This window comes from Nannospalax galili, unplaced genomic scaffold (assembly GCF_000622305.1).
Source record: "Nannospalax galili isolate Female #2095 unplaced genomic scaffold, S.galili_v1.0 scaffold341, whole genome shotgun sequence".
Classification (NCBI taxonomy): Eukaryota; Metazoa; Chordata; class Mammalia; order Rodentia; family Spalacidae; genus Nannospalax; species Nannospalax galili.
This window is the reverse complement of record NW_008346082.1, coordinates 1191737-1215015: the sequence shown is the minus strand read 5'-3', so window position 1 is coordinate 1215015 and position 23279 is coordinate 1191737. Positions and strand designations below refer to the sequence as shown.

The 23279-nt window shown below is 43.7% G+C and overlaps 1 protein-coding gene and 1 pseudogene across 1 annotated transcript; one reads left to right on the top strand and one right to left on the bottom strand.

Annotated features, from left to right (window-relative positions):
- The window catches only part of LOC103741559, a 101226-nt pseudogene extending 77947 nt beyond the window's left edge, over positions 1-23279 (top strand).
- On the bottom strand, positions 6090-9110 carry LOC103741610 (protein FAM205A-like). Its single transcript, XM_029567964.1, has one exon. The coding sequence runs from the start codon at positions 9108-9110 to the stop codon at positions 6090-6092; it is 3021 nt and encodes a 1006-aa protein (XP_029423824.1).

Sequence of the window (23279 nt, the reverse complement as noted above, 5' to 3'; positions counted from 1 at the left end):
AAAGGCATGTGCCACCATGCCTAACTGTATATTCTTTACATTCTACTAAGATTGGTTTATAGATCAGTGAGTGCTCATGTAAATTAAAAGTTAAATTATCTCAAAATGTCTTTTGAGTCACATGGTTTAGATAACTCTTTGACAAATAGGTTAATTTAAATTTATTGACAATATAAAAACAAAGAGATATTAAAAAATATTGCATTTTTCCTAGGTTGGTAAGCTAATAAGGATTATACTTGTTTTTGTTAGGTGTTTAAGCTACAATATTTATTTCTGTATTTCAATTACAGCAACTTTTAAGGTTTTTCTTTGGCAAAGGAATAATGTGAAATTCTGGCCATGCTTGTCTGATATCTGAGTTTTCATGGATAATTTACAAATAACTGTAAAGATAATAAAGGAGAGAGGCACAAAAGGATAGATGTTCATAAACGTATGGAGGAGTAAAACACCGAGTCATTTGTAAGTAAGACAAGGTACTGACATGTCAATCAGTAGAATTTAAAAGTTATGTAAAGAATATTCTAAGATCAAAATTCAATGTGCTGATATAAAACCAGAACCTAATTCCTTATGTTTAAAGCAACAAGTTTTTCTTAAAATATTGATCTGCTCTTAGCAGTATTTATAAAGACCTGGCTTAATTAACAAAGTTTTGCTCTATCAAGATGATTCCTTATGTTTCCTGCTGTCTATTAGGTTTTCCTTACTTAGAAAAAGTAAGCCTCAAAATATTTATTTGTTTTAAAGTCTTTTAGATGATTACTTTATAGCTCTGGTTAAATAAACACTTATTTTTAAAGCTATTATACTCTATTTGATATTCTATATACATATTAGCATCTAGATATGTGTATACGTCTGCAGGCTTCATATGTCATATATCTGAACATCATCTAAATATTATGCAAATATTTGTATAGGAGCTTAATACAAGGCAATCAATAAGTGCAACATTTTATACAATATGCATTGCATCTAGGCCTTAAACACATAAAATCATCAATAAAACTCTTGGCATTTCTGCTGTTTGTGTTTGGTACCATTCAGGTAAAAGTACCACATTGCCAGGCAAGGTGGTGCATGCGCTTAGTCCTAGCACTCAGGAGGCAGAGGTAGGCAGATCTTTGTGAAATTGAGGCCAGTATGGTCTATATAGCAAGTTCTAGGCCAGCTGTGGCTCCAAGGAGACCCTGTCTCAAAACAAACAAACAAACAAACAAACAACAAATAAAACCTCAAAGAGTACAACATCATTTGGGAAATATTGCTATTTAAAACCCAGTCTTCATCTGTTTAACTAAATAAGCACTTTTGCTATTGTACGTATAAGATGAAGTTGTACATCAAATTATAAATTCACTATGATCATTAATACTCTCTCCTACACTTATAAACTCTCTAAAGCTAATCTGTGTAGACCTGTCAAACACAAAATCACCTAATTATATTTGTCCTACTGTGCTGGAAATTCTAAATTTCACATTAAAGTTAAAAGCTAAGTTTATGAAAGACTTCTGTATAGCTGTGATGCTTATTATTACTAGATCCTTTTTGTGTTAACTATACTTATGGTCTCCAAGCCTCATAAAACATAAGCTTAGGAAAGTAAATTATAATAATAGCCTTTTCAAACTTAAGTTTGTGTGTTCACAATTATGATTCTCTTTAAAATTTTATTGCGTGTTGCACTAGAGAGATGGTTCAGCAGTTAGGAGCACTGGTTGCTCTTGCAGAGGACCTGGGTTTGATTCCCAGCACCCACATGGTGGCTAACAACCCTTTGTAACTCCAATTCCAGGGGAATTGACACCCCCTTCTGACCTCTGTGGGCACTGCATGACAAAAGTGCACTTACATGCAGACAATACACTCATACACGTAAAATATAAATAATTTCTTTTATTGTGCGTGTGCGTGCGTGCATGTGTGTGTGCAGGTGCATGATGGAAACTGAACCTAGGGCCTCATGCAGGCTAGATAAGCACTTGGCCAACCAAGCTCTATCTTATCCTCATCATCATTTTTAAACAATGATAATTAGATGTGCCTAAATGCTATGCACTCAATACCATTCTGATAACTGGAACATCTGGGAGTACCTCTATAAACAAATATGACCTTCGGTGGGGATTTGTTGTTTAATATTTATAATTGGGTAAAAATAACCCATTATCTGTAAGTTATGGGGTAAAATTTAAATGTGTTTTAAAAGATGAGAGAGATCAATTAATTTAAAAGATAGCAATGTGAAAACTTTAGCTGACATCTGTCAGAGGCTAGCCTTACCTTGGATAAGACTCTGTCTTTTCTCCTGCCTTATATTACGATGACCCAAAGTAGGGTCAAATTAAGCCCACTAAAAATGATGTCCATAGCTGATTCAATTCTGTCCAGAGTGGTGCACATCTGTAATCCCAGCACTCTAGAGGTTGAGGCAGAAGGATGTGAATTCAAAGCCAGCCTGAATTACATAGCAAGAGCCTGTCACTAAAATAAAATAAAATGAAATAAGAGTTTGAAAATGTCTAGACTGGTGAGACGATTTAGTGTGTCAAGGCACCTGCTGCTGAGTCTGGCAACCTGAGTGCCATCCCTGGGATCCACTGGTGGAAGGAGAGGAATTGACATGCAAGTTGTCTTCAGACCTCCACATGTATGTTGTGACCCTACTGGGCACACACGTATGCATACATACACATTAAATAAAATTGTAATAAAAAATTTAAAAAATAAATGTCTAAAAGGATGAATTTCTGTCCTAAAGATTACTATGCTTCCAAAATAAAGACATAGCATAAAACTAAAGGTTTTAAAAGGAAATAGAACTGGGTGTGGTGGTGCATGCCTGCTGTGTGTCTATTTCCTCTGAAATGAAACATTTCCTTCTGGAGGAGGCAGAGGCCCAAAAGGCTCAGGGTCTTATTTGTGTAGATTTGGCACAAGTGCTACTTATTTTCGGTATGGCCTCATTGGCATGTTAACTGACACACCTTTCAGTGCCATGACAATTGACAATTGTCATGTGATAATTGGAAACCACCATAAAAAAGAAAGAAAAGAGATGATGTTGGAATTCCAGGAAAACCTCTCGTAATTTCTGCAGAAGATAGAGTATTTCTCCTCTTTAACAGCCCTTTCTTTTACTCTGTGTCTGCAACATCCTGATTCCCCAAGCATTGGGAAGATTGTGATTTTTATCTCCCCTTCTATTCTGGGCCAATAACAAAACTTTCCCTCACTGTTCAAATGACACTCAGTCTTGTTATTGGTTCCAAAATTCTGAGAGGAAAAAAAGAATCTAGTTTTGGGGCAAAAACTGGTAGCAGATTAATATACATCTATTCTACCTACTATCTATCTATATCTATCTATCTGTCTATCTATCAATCATCATCTATCATCATAGATAGATAGATAGTGTTTAAGGATACAAAGCAATCCTCAGAAAAATTTAAAAGTTACCGCTTTCTCTGGTTTAAGGAAAAAATGTTTTAAAAGCATGAATAAAAGTAGAAAATGAGGGGCTGCAGTGTTGGCATCTATCTGTCTATCTATCTATCTATCTATCATCTATTTATCTATCATCTATCTATCTATCTATCTATCTACCTACCTACCTATCTATCATCTATCTATCATATATTTCCAGAACACTTCAGGACATCATATTTCTGTGCTGAGGACAGTCTGTTGGGGTCGTGGTCTTAGAGTGAAACAGAGATTAGTACAGATGCTATACAGTGAGGACAGCAGTAGAGGGCACGGGCAAGTAGTCATAGTCTGCATGCATTTAAAAAAATTTAATTGATGCATATGAGTGTTTTGCCTGCATGGATGTAAGTGCACTCATGTGTGAAATGCCCATGGAGGCCAGAAGAGGGAGTCAGATCTCCTGGTACTGGAGTTCAGACAGTTGTGAGCAGCCATGTAAGTGCTGGGAACTGAACCCAGGTCCTCTGCAAGAACCACCAGTGCTTGTAACTGCTGAGCCATCTCTCCAATCCATGTATGTATTTTTTTTTTTTTTTGGTCTTTTTGAGACAGGGTCTCCCTGTAGCTCCAGCTGTCCTGGAACTCACTATGTAGACCAGGCTGGCCTTGAATTCACAGAGATCCGCCTGCCTCTGCCTCCCAAGTGCTGGGATTAAAGGCGTGTGCCACCCCCCAGCCCATGTATGTATTTTTAAAAATATTTCATTTTTATTTTATGTGTATGCGCATATTCCCTGCATGTGTTTTAGTGCACCTGTGTCATGCAATGCAGGCAGAGGTCAGAAGAGGGTGTTGGATCCCTGGAACTGGAGTTACAGATGGTTGTTAGCAGCCATGTGGGTGTTGGGAATTGAACCTTGGTCCTCTGTGACAGCAGTCAATGCTCTAACTGCTGAGTCATCTCTCCAGCCCCTGTCCCATGTAGTTTTGATGGTAGAAACAGTAGTAGGGCTGATGGATTGGATATGGACTTGTACGTGAAAAAGTCAAGGATGAGACCATTGTTTATGGCTAAGCAACTGGAAACGTGGAGCTGCCATCAACTGTTATGAGAAATACTCACTGGAGCTGTCCTGTTATAGGTGAGTGATAGGGGGGTGATTCAGGAATTCATCTTTGCATAGTTTGAGGTGAATATTGGGCGTGCGTGTGTGTGCGTGCGTGCGTGCGTGTGTGTGTGTGTGTGTGTGTGTGTGTGTTTAAGACAGTCTTTGTAGCCCTGGCTGAAACTTGTTATATAGACCAGACTGGCTCTGAACTTACTAAGGTAGATCTATCTGCCTCTGCCTCCTGAGTACTGGGTTTAAAGGTGTGTGCCACCATGCCTGACCCTCAAGTATATATGTTGATTAGATAGTTTGGGTATGTGAGAGTATCTACTTTATGAGCTTAGAAGCTCTACTGTGGCAAGGCTTATGTCTTGTTCCCTATTATGCTTAGTATAATCCCTGTCACAATTAAGTACTCAAATATTTAATTGTTGAATACAAGATCCTTCTGAAGGTCATTTTTATTGTAACAATTTTTGATACTTCTTGCATCAGGACCCCGTGCGTCACAGCATCAATGACAGTGAAGCGATGCTTTGTCTAGACTATGGATGCAACTATGATCAATGTACTTTTTGCTCTAGCAACTGACAACCTCAAACTAGAGACTAAGGGGTCTCTGAAATAAAATGTTTTATGGAGCCATTACAGATACTAGCCAGAACAAGGAGCCTGTTCTTGGGACAAGTTTCAAGGCTTTAGTAGCAGCAACAGTGGGGGCAGGTAGCAGTTTGAAACATTCATTTCAGATCTAAGTACAACTACATTTTAATAAACTTTGGGGAAAGAATTGTGTCCATTGATGGCTATAGCAGAGAGGAGCAGGATGCTGGTGAGCAGGCCATGTTTTCGGAAAGGGGGAGAGTCTACATTATATTAAGAGGAGCGTGTTTCTTCCGGATTGACTGAAGCTAACCATCTGGAAACTTATACATACACAGGGCATGGTGGTCCTGGTGGTGATGAGACTGAAGTCAAGGTTCATAAACAACCGAAGCAATCCCTTTGTTAGTTTTCTGAGTTTGTTAATTACTTGCCCTTATTTCTTCCTCACTCCAGCATCTGGCCTTTGTAATTAAGTTGAGAACATCTCAGAATTTTCCCTTTGTCACCTTATCTTTGGCTCTGGGATATGAGATATGCCAATAGTTTGGTGCAGGTGATGTTCAAATTCAAGCCTGACCTTTACCTCTAACGTATATTACATAAGTGACTTCCTTTCTGCTCTCTTTATCCACATTCCATGGTCGGGTAGGGAAGATGGAAAACTGACTTATCTGAAATGTGGGTTTAACTCTCTTTCCCTAGATGGGGAGGACTCTAGCTTCGTTCATATCTTCCCTTAATAAAGTGGAGCAGAGACAAAAGACAACTCTTTGCTTAGAGATGCCGAATATATTTTGGGTGGTACTCAGCCCCACCTGTTCATTAAAGAAAATGAGAATAATAGTGCTCTTAAAGGGGTACAGCAGTTGGGGAGCCTAGAGACTGTCATCGCCCTGTGTTCTCCATTAGCAGGACGAGGTTTCTGAACATTGGGAGCTAAGCTGGGTTTCCATGTTGGGCTGCATGAGCCAATTGAGGACAGTGCCGAGGGCAATGACGGGCATTTCCGGGCCCTGAAGCAGAGCCCTGCTGTCGAGAGCGTAGTCGGAGCTTTTCTGGAGTGCCCACTGGCTTGTCAGGGGGCACAGACTGGGGTTTGGGCCCTCTTGAGATTTCTGTTTCAGTTTCCTTGGTGGAACTTTTAGCTTGAGTCAGATTCTTTTCAAAATTTTCTTTAGTGGTTTTGGTCACTTTTCCGACTGTAGAAAACATGGTCTCCGTGTGTGTTTTGCCTTTCATTTTTGGGCTAATAGAATAAAGAAACGATTTCATCTTACTTCTCCAGCTGGACTCCGGAAAGTTGGGCTTTTTGTGAGGGGAAGCTGGTATCACTGGCCTTTTCAAAACTTGGTGTTGCAAAGTTTGGCTACTTGGTGGGCCCAGGAAGGGATGGCCCTGGGAAGCCTGGTAGACTGTAGGCTGGACAATCCCAGGAGTCCTTGAAGGTTTGAGGATGACATTTACCTTGCTTTCACTGACTGGCAGGTCATGTTCAGAGTCTTTCCTGCCCAAAATATTTGGATGTGGGTTTTGGAATTTAGGCTGCGGGGGATGCTGGGGGCTCCATGGGCAGGGAGCCACAGAATGAAAGCTAGGCTTCTGTTTCTGGGAGCCTTGGGGTTTGTTGTTTGGAAACTTCTTTTCTGGACTCTGCTCCCCAGTATGGTGTCCTTCTCCATTGGTTTGGGAAAGCACAAGACCTGCATCCTCTTCTCCAATGTTCTCTGCTACTTTGGATTTCCCTGGGTCCTCTCTCTTTTTGGTCAGTGTGGGGACATGGGCTGAGTACTTTCTCTTGTCTGGGCCTTGAGGCTCAGTGCTATGGAGTTCCTCTAGGTTGGAGTTTTCGTCACTGGCCTCCACATCAACACAAAGCATTTGGGCTTCTGTCAAATCCCTGCTGAATTGTGAGATCTTGGAGGCCCATTGGGCAGAGTCAGGTTGCTTTTGGTTGTGGTACACAGCCTGTAACTCGGTAGCCTGCTCTTGACCATGAACACAATTTAAATCTTGGGTAGGAGGAGAGTCTTGGGGTATGTTGTTTGGAGACTTCCTTTCTGGACTCTGCTGTCCAGTATGGTGTCCTTTTCCATTGGTTTGGGAAAGCCCAAGATCTGCATCCTCTTTTCTTGAGATGGGCGGTTTCTGTAGCACTGTGCTTTCTTGGTTGTTTAGACTCTTAAGAGACTTCTGTTTGGATTGATTCTTGGGGCCTATTACAGTTTCCTCTTTGAACTGATTTTCCTTTTCAGAAATTCCGAATTGCATTGCTAGGACCTTCTTTTTCATGTGGAAATTCAGTTTGGCCAAGATATGTGTGTTTGAGTAGGGGTTAGTGCTGTGTGGACGTGTCCGCTCCATCATTCCTTTCACCTGCAATTCAGGCTGGAGCTTTTCTGCAGTGTCTACAGAATCCTTGTTGTCATCGTCAGTGCATGACTTGAGCCTCTTGCATGGGCTTTCAAGTGAAATCGTCTGAGTCAGAGGTTCTTGCAGGACTTTGCTAGGCTTAGGTAGCAACATCTCTGGGATTCTGGATCGGTTAGTGACTGCTAGAGATGTGGGCCTTGAGAGAGCCACACAGTAAAGAGAAGGTAGGCCTGACAAGAAAGCCAGATACTTATGCTGTAAAATTGTCTCCAGTTTCTTAATGATATCCTTAGATAAGGATTGGGGCCGCTTGCAGTGTTCAATGAAAGCATGTGGGACGGCTTTCTTCTCCTGGTCAAGGGCCTTTGGTATCCAGGGCGTGCCTTTGTCATGTAGGTTAAGGTTGCTTTCTGCCTGCAGCTTCAGGGGCTCGCCCTGTGAAATACATGGGAAGGGACTCCCTTCTGCTGAGCCCCCAGGAATTCTGCATTCCCAGGAGCTACAGATGTGGGCAGGAACCTTGCCCTGGTGGACCTGTTTACATTTGGAGTCAATGTGACTCTGCAGTATTGCCTTTGACTGAGCAAACATCTGTGGCATGGGGATTAACCCTTTGCTCACTGTGGGTGAGAACATGGTACCAGACCCAACAGCCTTTAGGCCCTCTGGCTGTGAGATGCTCACATTGGGTAGGGCTCTGTTGCTGCAGGGCGGGGGCTTCTGGTCAGTAGAGGAAAGGAACAACTGAATAGACCGCTGGATCTTCTGGGGCAGGCCCCAGCGAAGGTGAATCAACTGCTTCTGGAGGTGGAATTCCAGCAGCCTGCATGTGTGCTCTGGGAAGCAGAGTTCTCTAGTGAGGGGTGAAAAGGGAATCCTTGGCCAGGAAGTTTTCACAGTCTTAGGAGTCTGGGCTTTGTCATGTGGTTCACACTGCAAGTGGCTCTGGGTATACCAAGATCTCAGGAAGACAGCTGGTGGTCCCCACTGAAGCTTGACCTGCTTCTGTAGGAGGTGGCATTCCAAGGCTTCACATTCATCCAGTGTCAGAAATGGGACACTGACCTGGGCTCCTTCATACTCATATGAAGACTTGCCATTTGGAGAAGTTGGGGAAGGGGGTAGGGCTGACTTCAGTGGAGTTTTGGACAGGAAGAAGAGTGAGGGTTTCTTCAAGAGAAGAGGATCTTTTGAGGTGGGCTTGGACATGTTCTTGGAGAGACCGTTTGAGTTCAAGAAAGTGGCATCCAGAGACTCACTGTGCAGAGAAGGAAGGCCACAGAATAACTGGTTATATTTCTTCTGAAAATTGCTTGCTGAGTCATTAGCTTGTGCTAACGGGGGTTCAAATTCTTGAGAGGCCAAGGCATTATAGGTTTGGATTTGATGCCAATGATTTATCTGTTCCATGTTTTCAAGAGACCATTCAGAAACCCAGCAGGTTTGGGTAGGCTGGCCTGCCAAACATGAACTCTTGGTCTGGTGGGAAACAGTTTTGATTTTGTCAATAGTGACCTTAGTAGTTTTGTTCAGAATGGAAGAAAGTTGATTTTTTCCTGATCGGCAAAATAATGTTGGATCTGGCATAAGCTGCTTCAGTGACTCTTCCACACGCCTGGGGAGCCCCCACTTCTGGAAATGTATCCATTTTTTTACATGAACTTCAAGAAGCCTATGGGCTTTAGGACTAAGTAATGGCAGGTGGGCAGGGAGGATTGAGTTCATATGCAGGGACATGGTATGTGTCAAATTAGTGATCTCTGGATTCAGGCATAGTAAAGAGACAGAAGATTTCAACTGATGATGGTCTTGGTTTTCCTGGTCAAGCTTTGGTTTGTTCTGTATTATTTCCTCATCCACCACTAAAAACGCAGGCTCCTCAGGCCTAGAAGAGGCCATAATCTCTGAGACCACGGGCATGTCTGACAGTTCTGGTCCTAACTGGAGGTGATCATCCCAGTCTTTTTGGACATTGACTGCGTTGGTCGACTGTGTCAAGTGTCCTGTTGGTTGTGGTAGCGTTGCGGTGACAGGTACCACTGAAAAGTCTGTGGGGTGCCTGGAATAAAGCTCCATATTCTGCTCAAAAGATGCACTTGATGTGGACAACATCTCCAGGCAAGAAGAGCCCTGTGACAGTCCCAGTAAAGCAGAGGAGATCTGACTTTTCTCACTCTCCAGCAATTGCTGAATCTCCAGAGTTGCAGCATCACAGATTTGGCAACAGGAGTTTACACACAGGAGCTGCCGTACACTTTGCCAGCTTTGGCTGGGAAGAGAAAAATAGTAACCATTAATGATGGAGTGGCATCTGTCTCCTTGGAAGAGTGTGGCCTGAGATTGCTGCTCCCTTTCCCCCAGTCCTAGAAGTCCTGAGTCTACACTGTGGAAAATGAGGTCCATGGAGGAACTCTTGACTCTAAGAATGGAATGTGCTTGCTACCATATCCAGCATCTCTTGGGAATCAGTCACATTCTCTAGACATTTTAAGGAGAGGATAGGATGATAGGGTGAAGGTGCCCCAGGAACTGGCCTCCCTGAAGACAACAGGAAGTAAATTAGCAGAGCCCAGCCAGACCCAGGGCTCTGCCCTTGAAAGGAGGTAATTGTAAGAGGATACGACAGTGATGGCTTCTTTATGTCACATCCACTCTCTTGACTGGACAGTTCGTCTCATGTCTGAGTGCAACTCCAGTAATGTCTTTCACAAATCATGTACTAGTTAATTCTGAATTGCAGAACTATTGGAACCCTAACATGTAGAATAATTGGGTGGCCCTTCCCTCCTAAGAGACACAAGCCCTCTCAGCTAGTGAACCTGTCTCCACAGCACGTCTCTCCCAGCTGTTATGCCTTTCCTCACCCCTGGCCCAGACAAGGTCAAGAAGCCATCACAGGCCAGGCTGGGAGTTTGGAGATTACAAAGAGCAAGAAGTCACCTTTTCATGATAGAGAGCAGCTCCCTCGGCTTCTCAGCTTCTTCTTGGCAGAGTCTCCTAGCTGAGGAATCAGGACGCAGTGTTATGAGGCATAGGAGCATTTCAGGGGTGCCCTATAGGAAGCTGAATAATAGAGCCTTTGGCTCAGCAAGGAGAGTCTGAGAGCCCAGACTCGGTGCTCTAAGGCACGTTGTATATAGTATCACCATTTACAGTGTGCTGTCCCCTGCCTAATTTCATTTGGTCTTCACAACCATGTGAGTGAGGATCATCAATGTTATGTCTGTTTTATGAATGACTAAAGAGTATGATTTTACAGGGTCGTAAAACTTACTTCTTAGCTTTTCTCTGACAAAATACCTTATAGAAGCACCTTAAGATAGTTTGTTTTGGCTCACAGTTCTAGTTTGTCATGGCACGGAAGGCATGTTGACTGGAGCTCCTGGGTGTGAAACTGTGAAAGTGAGGCCCAAGTATTAATGGAGACTTTAGGGTGGTAGAAATGCCAGAAATGTGGACAGTCTGCCAAGTCATGCTGCAATTACTGAGTGTAGCCAGTCCTAGAGAGAGCCTACATGTGCTGCAGGTGACAGAGCCAATAGGAATGGGCCTTTGATATCAGCCCACCTTCAGTTCTGCTTGAACTCTGTTTTCTGATCCATCAAGATTTGAACAAGCTGTGGGCAAACTCTTGCTACTATGTGACAAGTGACTTCTTCACTATGCCTTCCCTACCATGATGAACTGATAACGTCTGACACTATGAGCCCAAATAGACCCTTCTTCCTTTAAGCTGTTTCTGTTAGGTACGCTGTTACAATGATAAGAGTAACTAACACACTTTAAATGATAGAAGTACAGTAATCTACATTACTTCCTCAGTTGTTTATTGTGGGGAGAATAAGGTAGAGCAGTTCGGAACTTTTCCATGTTCTGATTTCCCACCCACAACAATCTTCTGTGGAAGTCACAAGTTTGTACAATTGTAGCCTTTGAGTGATTAGAGCACCTGGCACCAGGGCTGATAGAGGGGCAGGTGCAATGGGAACTCTCCCAGGGGTTGGAGTCGGTGGAGATATTGGGACTTTACCTGTTGATGCTGCATCTCTAGCCCTTTGCCTGACTTTTCGGTGATGCTGAAAGAGAAAAATATTACAATGTGAAGCAAAGACTCCATTGTTTTCATGTCCAAAGTGAAAGATACCTGTCTCCCTTTCTGTTATATATCTGCCTATATTTTATACGCTGCTGTCCATTGCCTTTCCCTATACTCCTCCTTTTCCTCCAGAACATATCCCTTCTCTGCTCACTTCTGATTCACTCTAGGCTCTCCGTCTCCTGCCTTGTGTCCTTACTCTCAACAGGTTCTGCAGTGATGAAATAGGCCAAAAGCTGAACAGACTAAAAGATAATTTCTGTCAGCCCAAGGTTTCTGCTTACAAAGTCTTCCAACAGAAAAACCCCACATTGGGAAGGTCTTCTGAGACCCAGTGAAGTAGCTTTTATATCATCTCATTCTCAACTCAAGACAAATAGGGAGGCCACTGGCTTTTCAGTTAGAGCACATTGTGTGTGTAGGGGCGCTAGGGAATGATAATTCTAAGATGAAAACTACATAGTACTTTTCTTTTGTAAATACTTTCTTTCCTAAATCCTGTGGTATAAAAATGAGCATAATCTGGAGAAACACTTAGAACTTGAAAGTTTCTCATCTAAGGCTTAAATTAGTTCCACTGTAGTTAAGCGTTTTCCTACCCGGCAGCAGCTTCTTTTTGGTTCCAACTTCAGTTGTTGGTAAGTCCGTGTTACTTGCCAGGCAAGTAGGATAGTGATGAAAATGAAGCTATAGGCATAGAAAGGATATTCAATATCCCACAGAAAACACTCAGAGTTCAGCATGGCCTGAATCTCACATGAGGAGACCAGTTATCTGTTATTCAGTGTCCTAATTGCCTAATGACATTCAGTACTGGGCCTTGTCATTTCTGTCTCACAGAGGATAGAATCAGAACACCACACTGCATCACAAAGCCCTTTGTTCCAAAAGGACATTCTTGTTCTGGTTCATTCTGTAGACGGGAGTGTGTGGTCCTCTATCAGTGTTATGGACCTACAGGCGCTGTGTTCACAGGCTGTATCTATTTCCCACTCTCTTCACTTCCTCTAGGGCTCCCACACCAACCTGTTGGCTCAACTCTTTTGTGACTGTATGGTCGCACATGCTCAGAAAACTTGAGTGCTTTGGCACACAGGGAAACTTGTGAGAAAGGGTGGCTGGGACAGAGCATCCTTCACCTGCTCACCACCTGACCCAGAAATGTACCTGAGAAATAGGAATTTATGGAGGACATAGCATAGTTATTCTTAGAAGTGGAGAGCTTTGACTTTGTAGGCAAGAGGTGAACAGAGAACAACAATATGAGATGTAGTGATGATGGCTGATGTGGCAGGGAAAGCAAAGCGACAGCATCTTTGAATAATACTATGGGAGGAAGAAAGAAACTGACAGTTTGTTGTGTGGGCAACAACAGTAAACACTGCCCCCCATGGAGGCATACTAATGTGGCTCATTTATGGAGCGCTATACATAACTCGAGTTTCCAGAGGTGTTCCTGCCCACCTTACAGCATTCTCCTTGCTTGGGGAGATGAATACCAACAGAGAGGGCTCTGGTGGTAGCTATTTCTGTTTATAGACTGCCACTGCCTTGATGGTCAGTATGATGCTTGTCTGAAGACGTTATTTTTCCTCCTCACATCTGAGCTTAGGAAACTTTTAGTCAAGTATTTTCTAGTTTAGTCTCATAACTCCTGTCCCCTGACTAGACATTTGTGTTACCTGCTTGGCCTTCGTGGCTGTTGTATCAGGGCCTCTAATACCCTAGTATTCTGAAAATCCTTGAAAAGCTTGTTCTGGTCACAGTGGTTTCAGGCAAAGAAATCTTTGGGCTTAAAACCTCTAAAGAGGAAATTTGTCCTTCCAGCATCCGATCTTTACCCAGCTGGTCAGTGAACACGCAGTGTGTCTGTCCCCAAACTGTGCAGTGTCAAGGTTACAAAAAGATTTAGGGTATTTATTAAGAAAGTTATGTATTTATTTTTATTTTAGGTGTATGAGTGTGTATTGCCTGCATGTATGTAAGTGCAACATGGGTGTGCAATGCATGTGGAGGTTAAGAAGAAGGCATTGAATCCCCAGGAACTGGAATTACGATGGTTGTGAGCCACCACCAACCAGAATCCTCTGGAAGAGCAGCCAGTACTCTTCTGAGCCGTCTCTCTAGCCCTCTAGGGTGTTGTTCTAGTTTGTTTCTCCATTGCTGTGACAAAATATTCTAATACCCACTTGGGGAGGAAAGGATTTATTTGGCTTACATCTCCCAGGTCACAATTCATCAGGGAGCCCAAGGTAGAACTCAGGGCAGGAACCTGGAGGCAGGAGCTGGAGCACAGGCCATGGAAGAATGCTGCTTACTGGCTTGGTTGCCCGGCCCATGCTCAACCTGCTTTCTTATACAATGTAGAACAACCTGCCCAGGGGTGGCACTGTCCACAGTAGGCTGGACCCTCCCACATCACTCAACAATCAAGAAAATACCCAAAAGACATGACCACAGGCCAGTGCAATGGAGGCAACTCCCCAGTTGAGGCTCCTTCTACCGAGGTGTGTCAAGTTGACACTAGAGCTATCCAGCAAAGGTATTTGTTTGTATTCCCTGAACTGAAGAAACTAAACTAGTTTGAAGATGAGATTAATTAAATGAAGTAAGTTAACAGCATGATAGATTTTTATACTCATGTTTATATACTTGCAAGTATCCCATGTCAGAGAAATCGTAATGAGGATCATGGTCACGTGAGAAGGGTACTCCTAGAACTGGCGTGTTGGAATTGGGCCTAAAACTGCAGGCTCTGGTGTTCAGGACTGTTCTTGATGGGAGGGAAACTTACCAACAAGTGTATGGACTAAGCAATGTGAAGAAGTTGCAGATGAGTAGATGGAGACAAAGAGTGAGTCGGGGAAAGACTGGGGGTGCAGGGAAGAGGCCTGTTGAAGGGAGGTTGTGGGTTTCTTTTATTCAATCTCCAACACTGATTTTATTATTCATTATTTTAAAATTAATTTATTATTCTATTTTTTTTTGTCTTTTTGAGATAGAATTTCCTTGTAACCCCAACTGGCCTGGAACTCACTGTGTAGACCAGGCTGGCCTTGAACTCACAGAGATCTGCCTGCTTCTGCCTCCTGAGTGCTGGGATCAAAGGTGTTTGCCACCACGCTCAGCTGATTTATTTATTTATTTTTATTTTATGTGTATGAGTGTTTTGCCTGCATGTATGTAACCGTACATGTCACACATTGCCCACATAGGTCAGAAGAGGCATTGGATCTCCTAGAACTGGAGTTAAGGATAGTTGTTACCTGCCATGTCGGTGCTAGGAACTGAACCCAGGACCTCTGCAAGAGCAGACAGTGCTCTTAACCTTTGAGCCATCTCTCCATTCCAACACTGATTTTAAGATATATATATATATATAACAAACTTGGAGAGGCAGAAGGCACATAGTGAGTCCCTTCCCATCCTAGCTCCTCTTACTTAGCTTCTTTGTGTATCTCTCAGAATTTCTGTAGCAGAGGAAGCAGAAGTAATAATCCTGATTGTGGTTGGTTCGTCTTTGGAGCTGGCTTGTGGTAGGTTTGGAGGTGAAGGCTGGAGAAGCTCTGTAATGGTATATACACAGCTTAATGGGCCATTCTGGTGACAATCCAGAACAGAATGCTGATATGAATATGGTCAGTAAGGACTGTGCTCAGGAGACTTCAGAGGGGAGCAAGGATTCTATTGGGAACTGGATACAGCTCATTTGTGTTACATTCTAGTCAAGTATATGGCTATATTATGCCCATGTCCTGAAAGTTTAAGTAAGTGAGGCTGAATTCAAAAGTAATGGACTAATTTGACAGAGGATATTCCAAGACGTCATAACATCCAGGCTGTGTAACGCTATTGTTCATTGCTCTTAGCCAGACTTACAGTGAGAGAAAGCAGAAAGATGACAAAAGTACAGTTTAGCCAGAAAAGGAGGGTGAACTCAGTTAGAGTGGAGGGCAGGGTAGGTACAGACACAACAGTTATTGTTTAAAGAGATGATACCTTGAAGAGAAACCCTGAACTTTGCCCTGAGGTAACAGGAAAATTACCTTGAGGGTAAGACTCCACCCACTGAAAGCTCAGATTATAACATGTAAATTCATTTAAAAGGGGAGTGTCTGAAAAGAGGGTGCCTGAGAAGATGCTGCCTCCTTGAGCAGCATTGCTTAGGGAAGGGTTTTCCCAGATTCAACCACAAAGGAACACAGAAGCCATAGCAGCTGTGGTCAAATGGCACCAGGTTACATTTTGAGCAGAACTTGTCACTATCATCTATGCAGCGTAGATATGCAAAATGCAAGAGTTACATGGTTCTGGAAATTTGCACCAAGTTTCCTGAAAGCTGCTGAAGCCAGGCAAGGAGTAGCCGGGTTGAATTCCCTATATGGAACTCCTAGGTGGGCTGTGTGTGAAACTGTGATGGTGAAGATAAGTTGCAAAGGGGACTCCAGGATGTTGGAGATGCTAGGAACATGGTGCCAGCCCAAGAGAGAACCCACAAATGCTGCGGCAGCGGAGCTGGAAGAACAGGGAAGCCCACTGGAGCCCAAATGATGTCCTAATAAGCCCCAGGTGCCTGACATGGAGCTTGAGGGACTGCTGAACCTGCCTGGGTTTCAGTCTTGTGCTGGTCCTTCCCTTCCTATGCCTCCATTTCTCCCTCTGGAATGGGACTTTGACTCTGTGCCATTGAGTGTTGGAAGTATTCAACTTGTTTTTTGATTTAACGGGCTCACATTTGAGATTGCCTTGAGTCTCATAAGAGACTTTGGACTTTTTGACAGTATTGATACTGGTAAGACTCCAGGGACTTTTGAAGTTAGACTAAATGCAATTTGCATTTTGAGGTGACCATTAGCCAACGAAGGCCAGGGGTGGAATGTTATAATTTAATGTAAAATGTCTTGCATGGGTTCATATATTTGAGCACTTGCTTCCCAGCTGATGGCACTATTTGGGGAGGTTGTGGAACCTTTTAGAAGGTGAGGCCTGGAAGAAATGGGTGGTTGGGAGGCCAGCCTTTTGGATTATAGCCTGATCTTGCTTTTGGCCCCATTCTCTCTCTGCTTCCGGATTGCTCTGTGGTGTAACCAGCTGCTCATGCTGTTCTGTCACAAAGGTAAGCCACTCCTGCTGCCGTGCCTTTCCTGTCATTATGAACCATACCCCCTGAACATGTGCCAGGATAAATACTTTTTTCCTAGGTTGTGTTAACTATTCTGTCACAGTGATAAGAAAAATAACCAATGCACTTTTGTAAGGATGCTTCTCTTCCTGTACATTGTTAGATTATTTGAGGAGAGAAATTAAAGGATTGAGAGGTGTTGAAAGGAATTCTTCAGGTGAGAGTCTTATTAAAGGAGCTATTTAACAACACAGATAGCACACTCACTCAAGCAGGGTTCTGAAGAGAGAGCCTCCAGTCCTACCAGAAAAAGCAGGTGTCCATTCCTAAAGGTTTGTTAAAGAAATGGGGAGGTCCCAAACCAAGAGGCAACAGTCCCCCACTCTAAAGGAATAAAAACTACTTAACTCCATCACTTCTCCCACCTCCCTAGTTCTGAGCACTACACCTAGGGCTTTAAGTATACTTTCCCTGCCGAACTATATTCCTAGCCCTTGGCTTGATGGCTGTCTTTGAACTTGCTATTTAGCCCAGGCTGGCTTTGACTTTGCCATTCTTTTGCCTCTCTTCTGAGTGCTGGGATTAAGGGCATGTGTCACTCTGCTTGGTTTTAACTTAGTCTTTAATGCATGTAATTGCTGTCCATCTGTTTTAGTTACTTTTCTGTGGCTGTGATAAAATACCATGGCCAAAAGCAACTTCAGAAAGAGTTTATTTTGACTTATGGTTCCAGAGGGAGAGTCCATAATAGGTTAGGGAAGGCATGGCAGGTAGCAGGAGGCCAATTGATCACATTTCATCAGTGCACAGGAAGCAAAGAGGGAGAGCAGGAAGTGGGACAAGGCTATAAAACTCTCAAAGTCGTTTCTCAATGACATATTTCCCCCAGTAAGGCTCCGTCTCCTAAAGATCCCATAACCTTCCTAAATAGCACTACAAACTAGGGACCAAGTGTTCAAATATATGAGGGACAGTTTTCACTTAAACCACCAGACAGGTGTTCAACAGGGATCCAGTTACAACTTGACAGGAATACATTAGCACAGGATAGAAGAGATAAAGCTGTCTTCCAGTTAGCAGGTTTGGACAGAAGCTGGTACCATTGCTGGCATATGTGCTAACAGAGTATGGTGTCTAGGCTGAAGCAGGGGACGGGGTAGAGCAAAGTATAGCTAGCTGGCAGACTCTCCTCATGACCCAGAGCAGAGAGGTCAGAAAGACTGAGTACCAAACTGGGAGTGGTGGCATATGCCTTTAGCCTCAACACTCGGGAGGCAGAGGCAGGCAAATCTCTGTGATTTCAAGGCCAGCCTGGTCTACATAGTGAGTTCCAGGCTGGGGCTACTGAGAGACCCTGTCTCAAAAAAAAAAAAAAAAGACTGAGTGCCAGGTTCCTTGCCACCGGGGTGTTGTCAATTCTGGTCAGGCATCTCCTTTCTACTCCCCCATACCTGGTTTCTTGCACTGAAAGATTCACTAGCTAGGAGGGTGAGCCCTGGTCAAAAGCCGCAGAGAGGAACACTCTCATTTCTCCCGTCTGCTGGCTTCACTTTATAGGCTGCTTCACTGGAGAACACAAAGTGGCTGTAGGACTCTTGAGAGAACAAAATAAATCGAATTCAATAGCCTTTGGGGAAAAATGATACAATAAGATGTCGCTAGGTAAAATGCTGATTGACATAAGGTCACGCGGAAAAACCAGCATGTGAAATTAATAAAGCAACCCAAGCATAACTGTGTAAAAATGTGTTTGTGTATGTAGTGGCTTGTAATCTCAGAATGTGGGAGACAGAGGCAGGAGGATCAGAAATTCAAGGTCATCCTCAGCTGCATAGAGAATTTGAGGCCAGTCTGTACTACTGTCTCATAAATACAACAGCAACAACAACCCCGTCAAACCAAAAAAAACCAAAACCATTTGAAAGCATTGTATAATTATGAAAGCAAGGAGTGATCATGGGGCCAAGACTCAGATGGGAAGGTTTACTGAGGTAAACCTGATGCTCAGAACCACCCTTCCCCTTAAAGCTAGTGAAAAGATGCCAAGAGAGGAAAATTGGACAGATTCATAGTATAGAAGGAACAAAAATGGGATTTGAGGGCCTGAGGAGGAGGGACTTGCTAAGCACCACTGGCTGCTGATTGGCTCTGAAGGGCTATGCGATAACATTAGGCGTAAGATGGAAATAGACTGTCCCTCACTCATTATCTGGTTGAACTATGCTAATGTGGATTGTCACTGCCAAAGTCTATCTATGAGCTACAAGACACCAAAGTCTTAACAGTATACGAGAAAGGAAAATTATAGACTTTATGAGCATAGATGTTACAAACCTAAATAGAACATTTCCAAACCAAGTCCAATGGTGTATAAAACAGCACACTATAATCAAGTTGGGTTTATTTGAGGAGTACAAGGCAAGTTTAAGATGAAAAAAGCAATCAAGGACCTGGAGGGATGACTTAGTGGTTAAGAGCACTTATAGCTCCTGCAGAGGACCAAGATTTGGTTCCCAGCACCCACATAACGGCTAACATCTATCCTTAACTCCAGTTCCAGGGGCTCTGACGCTCTTTTCTGGCCTTCATAGGCATTGCACACATGTAGTGCACTTACTGCAGGCAAAACACAAATACACATAAAATAATAAATAAGAAAATAAATGAATAGCAATTGCTGTGATTCACAGAAAAGAATAGGAAGGAAATTCATACAATTACATTGACACACATAGAAATCTTATAATTTGATAAAATTAAACATTCACCCATTACAAAGACATTCAAACAAGGAACACCAGAAACACGGTAAGGCACACCGACTACACAGTCATCAGACTTGGTCTTTCCTGTCTTTACCTCCCATGTTTGGCGGTATCAATTGAAAGTATTATATATTTTTTCATTTTGTGTGTGTATCTATGTGTATGTATATATACTGTATGTGTGAGTGTGTGTTTGTATGTGGGGGCACACGTGTGTGCATACATGTGGAGGCCATAGGTTGAGGTTGGGCATCTTTATTGCTTCTACCTTATTTATTTTTTCATCTTATAATTTCTTATTTTTAGTTCATTTTATTTTTAACTTCCCAGACTGTGATTTTTATCTCTAGAAGTTCAATTAGGGAATTTACATTTTCTGTAGGGAGCAGGTGAAGGTGCACTGGGGCTATAGAAGAGCAATATAAAAATGATGGAAAACCTCTTGATGCGGGAGTAGGAGAGGTCCAACACCAAGGCCTGAGTGCCCAGGACCATGTGTGGAGTCAATACCAGTGCTGGCCAGCAAGGGAGGTGGGAAGTCCATTTTTGAGAATCAGCCTTTCCAAGACAAGAGTCTGAAAATAACAGAAACCTCCCCTGTCCTCAGCATAAGCCCAACACAGAAGCAGAGTCTGCCATGCACAGCCTGGGACCTTGGGGGAGTGGGGTGTGGGGAATGCAGCCACTCAGAGAAGGATGAAATTGTTGCCCAATGTCGGGAAGTCTTCCATCCTCCAGTCTGCTACACCATCAGCTTATGACCAGAGGAATATGGAACTGTGGCTTACAGTTGGGGACCCTAATAGATCCAGGCTCATGGGAGGGCACCATAGCTCCAGCTCACAGGAGGGGACCACAGCTCCAGGTTTATAGGAGGGGACCACAGTTCCAGGCTCATGAGAAGAGAAATAATTTCAATTATGCTGTTTCTTGCTGTTTTCCTGTCTCCATCACTCTGTCCACACGATTGTATTTGTGTTTAAGAAAGAACATTTGACTTCTGTGCAGCAGAGGCAATGGTTATTTCATGGCTTGAATTTCTCGCTAGAGGCACATCAAAATTGGGGAAAACCACTTTCTGCTTTTGCTTAAGTAGACGGATGGGTGGTTCTTTTTGTTGTTGTTTGGTTTGTTTTTTTCAGGGTCAAGGATCTGGTTGGATTTTTTTGTTTCTGCTATTTTCACATCTTCCTCCATGGCTGGGGGAACAAGTGATGAGATGTCTTCTTACTGGAGTCACGTTTCAAGTCTTCTGATTGAAACATGAAGGTCATTTCCCCACTTAAAACTTCCTCTGTTCACTGTGCCCAAGGCAGGGCCCTTGGGGAGAGTACAGCTGGGTCTGAGGGACACCAAGAGCTCTTCACCATCCTCCGCATTGTCATTGCCATTCCCCATCTTGGGCCATTTACCCTGCAGTCTGTTGTGCCTGTGCCTCAGGGCACCGAGGGCTGCCACTGCCACTTTGCTCTGGCACCCGCAGCTGTGCCTCCACCACCTTGGCTCTCCAATTATATAAAAGTACCAATGGTCAAGAAAATATTCATTGTGTGTGAGAAGACTCTTCACACTGCCAGCACATGCACTCAGTCTCTTGGAGCTGTTGTGCCCCAGGCCCTGAGGCCAGCTGTTCAGGAGATGCCTCATTCCATCATCTTGACCTCCTTTGTCTGCCATTTTATTTTTTGATACAGGATCTCTTCCTGAGCCTAGAGCCAGATTGGTTGGCCAGTGAGCTCTAGAGATCCACCTGCCCGCCCCCACTAGGGTTACAGATTCATGTGTGACCCTGACTTTCTATATGGGTGGTAGAACTCTGAATGCAGATCCTCATGTTTGCACACTAGGCACTTTACTGACTAGCCATCTCCACAGTTCCTGAAAATATTTAAAAAAAATATGTACTGATTGGTGTTGAAGTGTTGGCCCAAATATTTTCCTAGGTCCAGAAAAAAAGCTGTGCTGCTTCAGTGATATTTTCCAGGAGAATCAATACTGCAGAATGACTTACAGAGGCAACCATTTGTGTGGACTTTTACAAGGGAAGAAAATGTGTTTTAGTTCTCTGAAGGGTGGTATTCTCCAAGGCTGCACGACTGCTCTGCGATGACCACAGAAAGGTACCGACCCACCTGGGACCTGGCCCTCGACCCACTGGTGTCTTGCAAGCTGTGCCTTGGGGAGTATCCGGTGGAGCAGATGACAACCATCGCCCGGTGCCAGTGCATCTTCTGTACCCTGTGCCTGAAACAGTATGTTGAGCTCTTGATCAAAGAAGGACTGGAAACTGCGATTAGCTGCCCTGATGCTGCCTGCCCTAAACAGGGCCACCTGCAAGAGAATGAGATCGAGTGCATGGTTGCAGCTGAAATTATGCAAAGATATAAAAAGCTACAATTTGAAAGAGAGGTGCTCTTTGACCCCTGCAGGACATGGTGTCCAGCATCCACCTGCCAAGCTGTGTGCCAACTCCAGGACATAGGATTACAGACCCCTCAGCTGGTACAGTGCAAAGCCTGCGACATGGAATTCTGCTCTGCATGCAAAGCTCGCTGGCACCCCGGCCAAGGCTGTCCAGAGACCATGCCCATCACCTTCCTTCCTGGGGAGACAAGCTCTGCTTTCAAGATGGAAGAGGACGACGCACCCATCAAGCGCTGCCCCAAGTGCAAGGTGTACATTGAGCGGGATGAGGGCTGTGCACAGATGATGTGTAAGAACTGCAAGCATGCCTTCTGCTGGTACTGCCTGGAGTCCCTGGATGATGACTTCCTCTTGATACATTATGATAAGGGACCCTGCCGCAACAAGCTGGGCCACTCCTGGGCATCTGTGATCTGGCATCGGACACAGGTCGTGGGCATTTTTGCTGGATTTGGGCTCCTGCTCTTGGTGGCCTCTCCTTTCCTGCTCCTGGCCACTCCCTTTGTACTTTGCTGCAAGTGTAAGTGCAGTAAAGGTGACGATGACCCATTGCCCACCTAGAGGACGGACATGATGCTGGAACAGACCCCTGCATCGGGAAGTGTGGCTCCCCAGCCCCCTACAACCCCTCTCACTAAACATGTTTCTTGCCTTATGTGCCCCATTGAGCTTCAGTATTGGGCCTGATGCAGGGATTTCAGGGATGACATCAGCAAGTTGGCAGAGGCCCTAGGTGTAGTCATCTGGGTAATGGGGAAGGCAAGGCAGAAGTGGGTGGGCACATCCCAGAGTCCTGTGTCTACAGCCCCGGCCAATGGTGGTATACTGCACACCAGGCAGTTTCCTCCCCATGACCATAAACTAGGAATGTCCAGTGGGAGCTTAAGGGACCTGCTCAGACAAAGGGACTCAGTCCCCTCTTTGGCTTCAAGCTGGCGCCATGTTGTCAAGAGAAGTCTTCAAGGATTACGACTCTCTTTAGCCAGAACCTGATTATTCAACTTGAGAAAAGTGCTCTGTTTATGACAACTGTTTTTATTCCTAAAGGTATTTAGTAAAATCCTTTTTAGAAGGCTTTTTTTTTGTCAACTGAATAGTGAAAATCAACAAGGTGCGTAAAACCATCCTATGCCTTTTTTTGAAATGTGCATTTTATGAAGTTATGGTTAAATGGCTTTTCCGGCTTGACCACTTTTCAGGAGATACAGAAAGCCTTATGCACACTTTTTGTTTTCCTTGGAACTTGCTGTAATCACTTTTTGAATGCTGTAAGCTGTGTACTGTTATCTACATGGGTCCTGTATCATTGCATTTTTTTTTTTGACGATATTGACATGTTTCAAGGATCA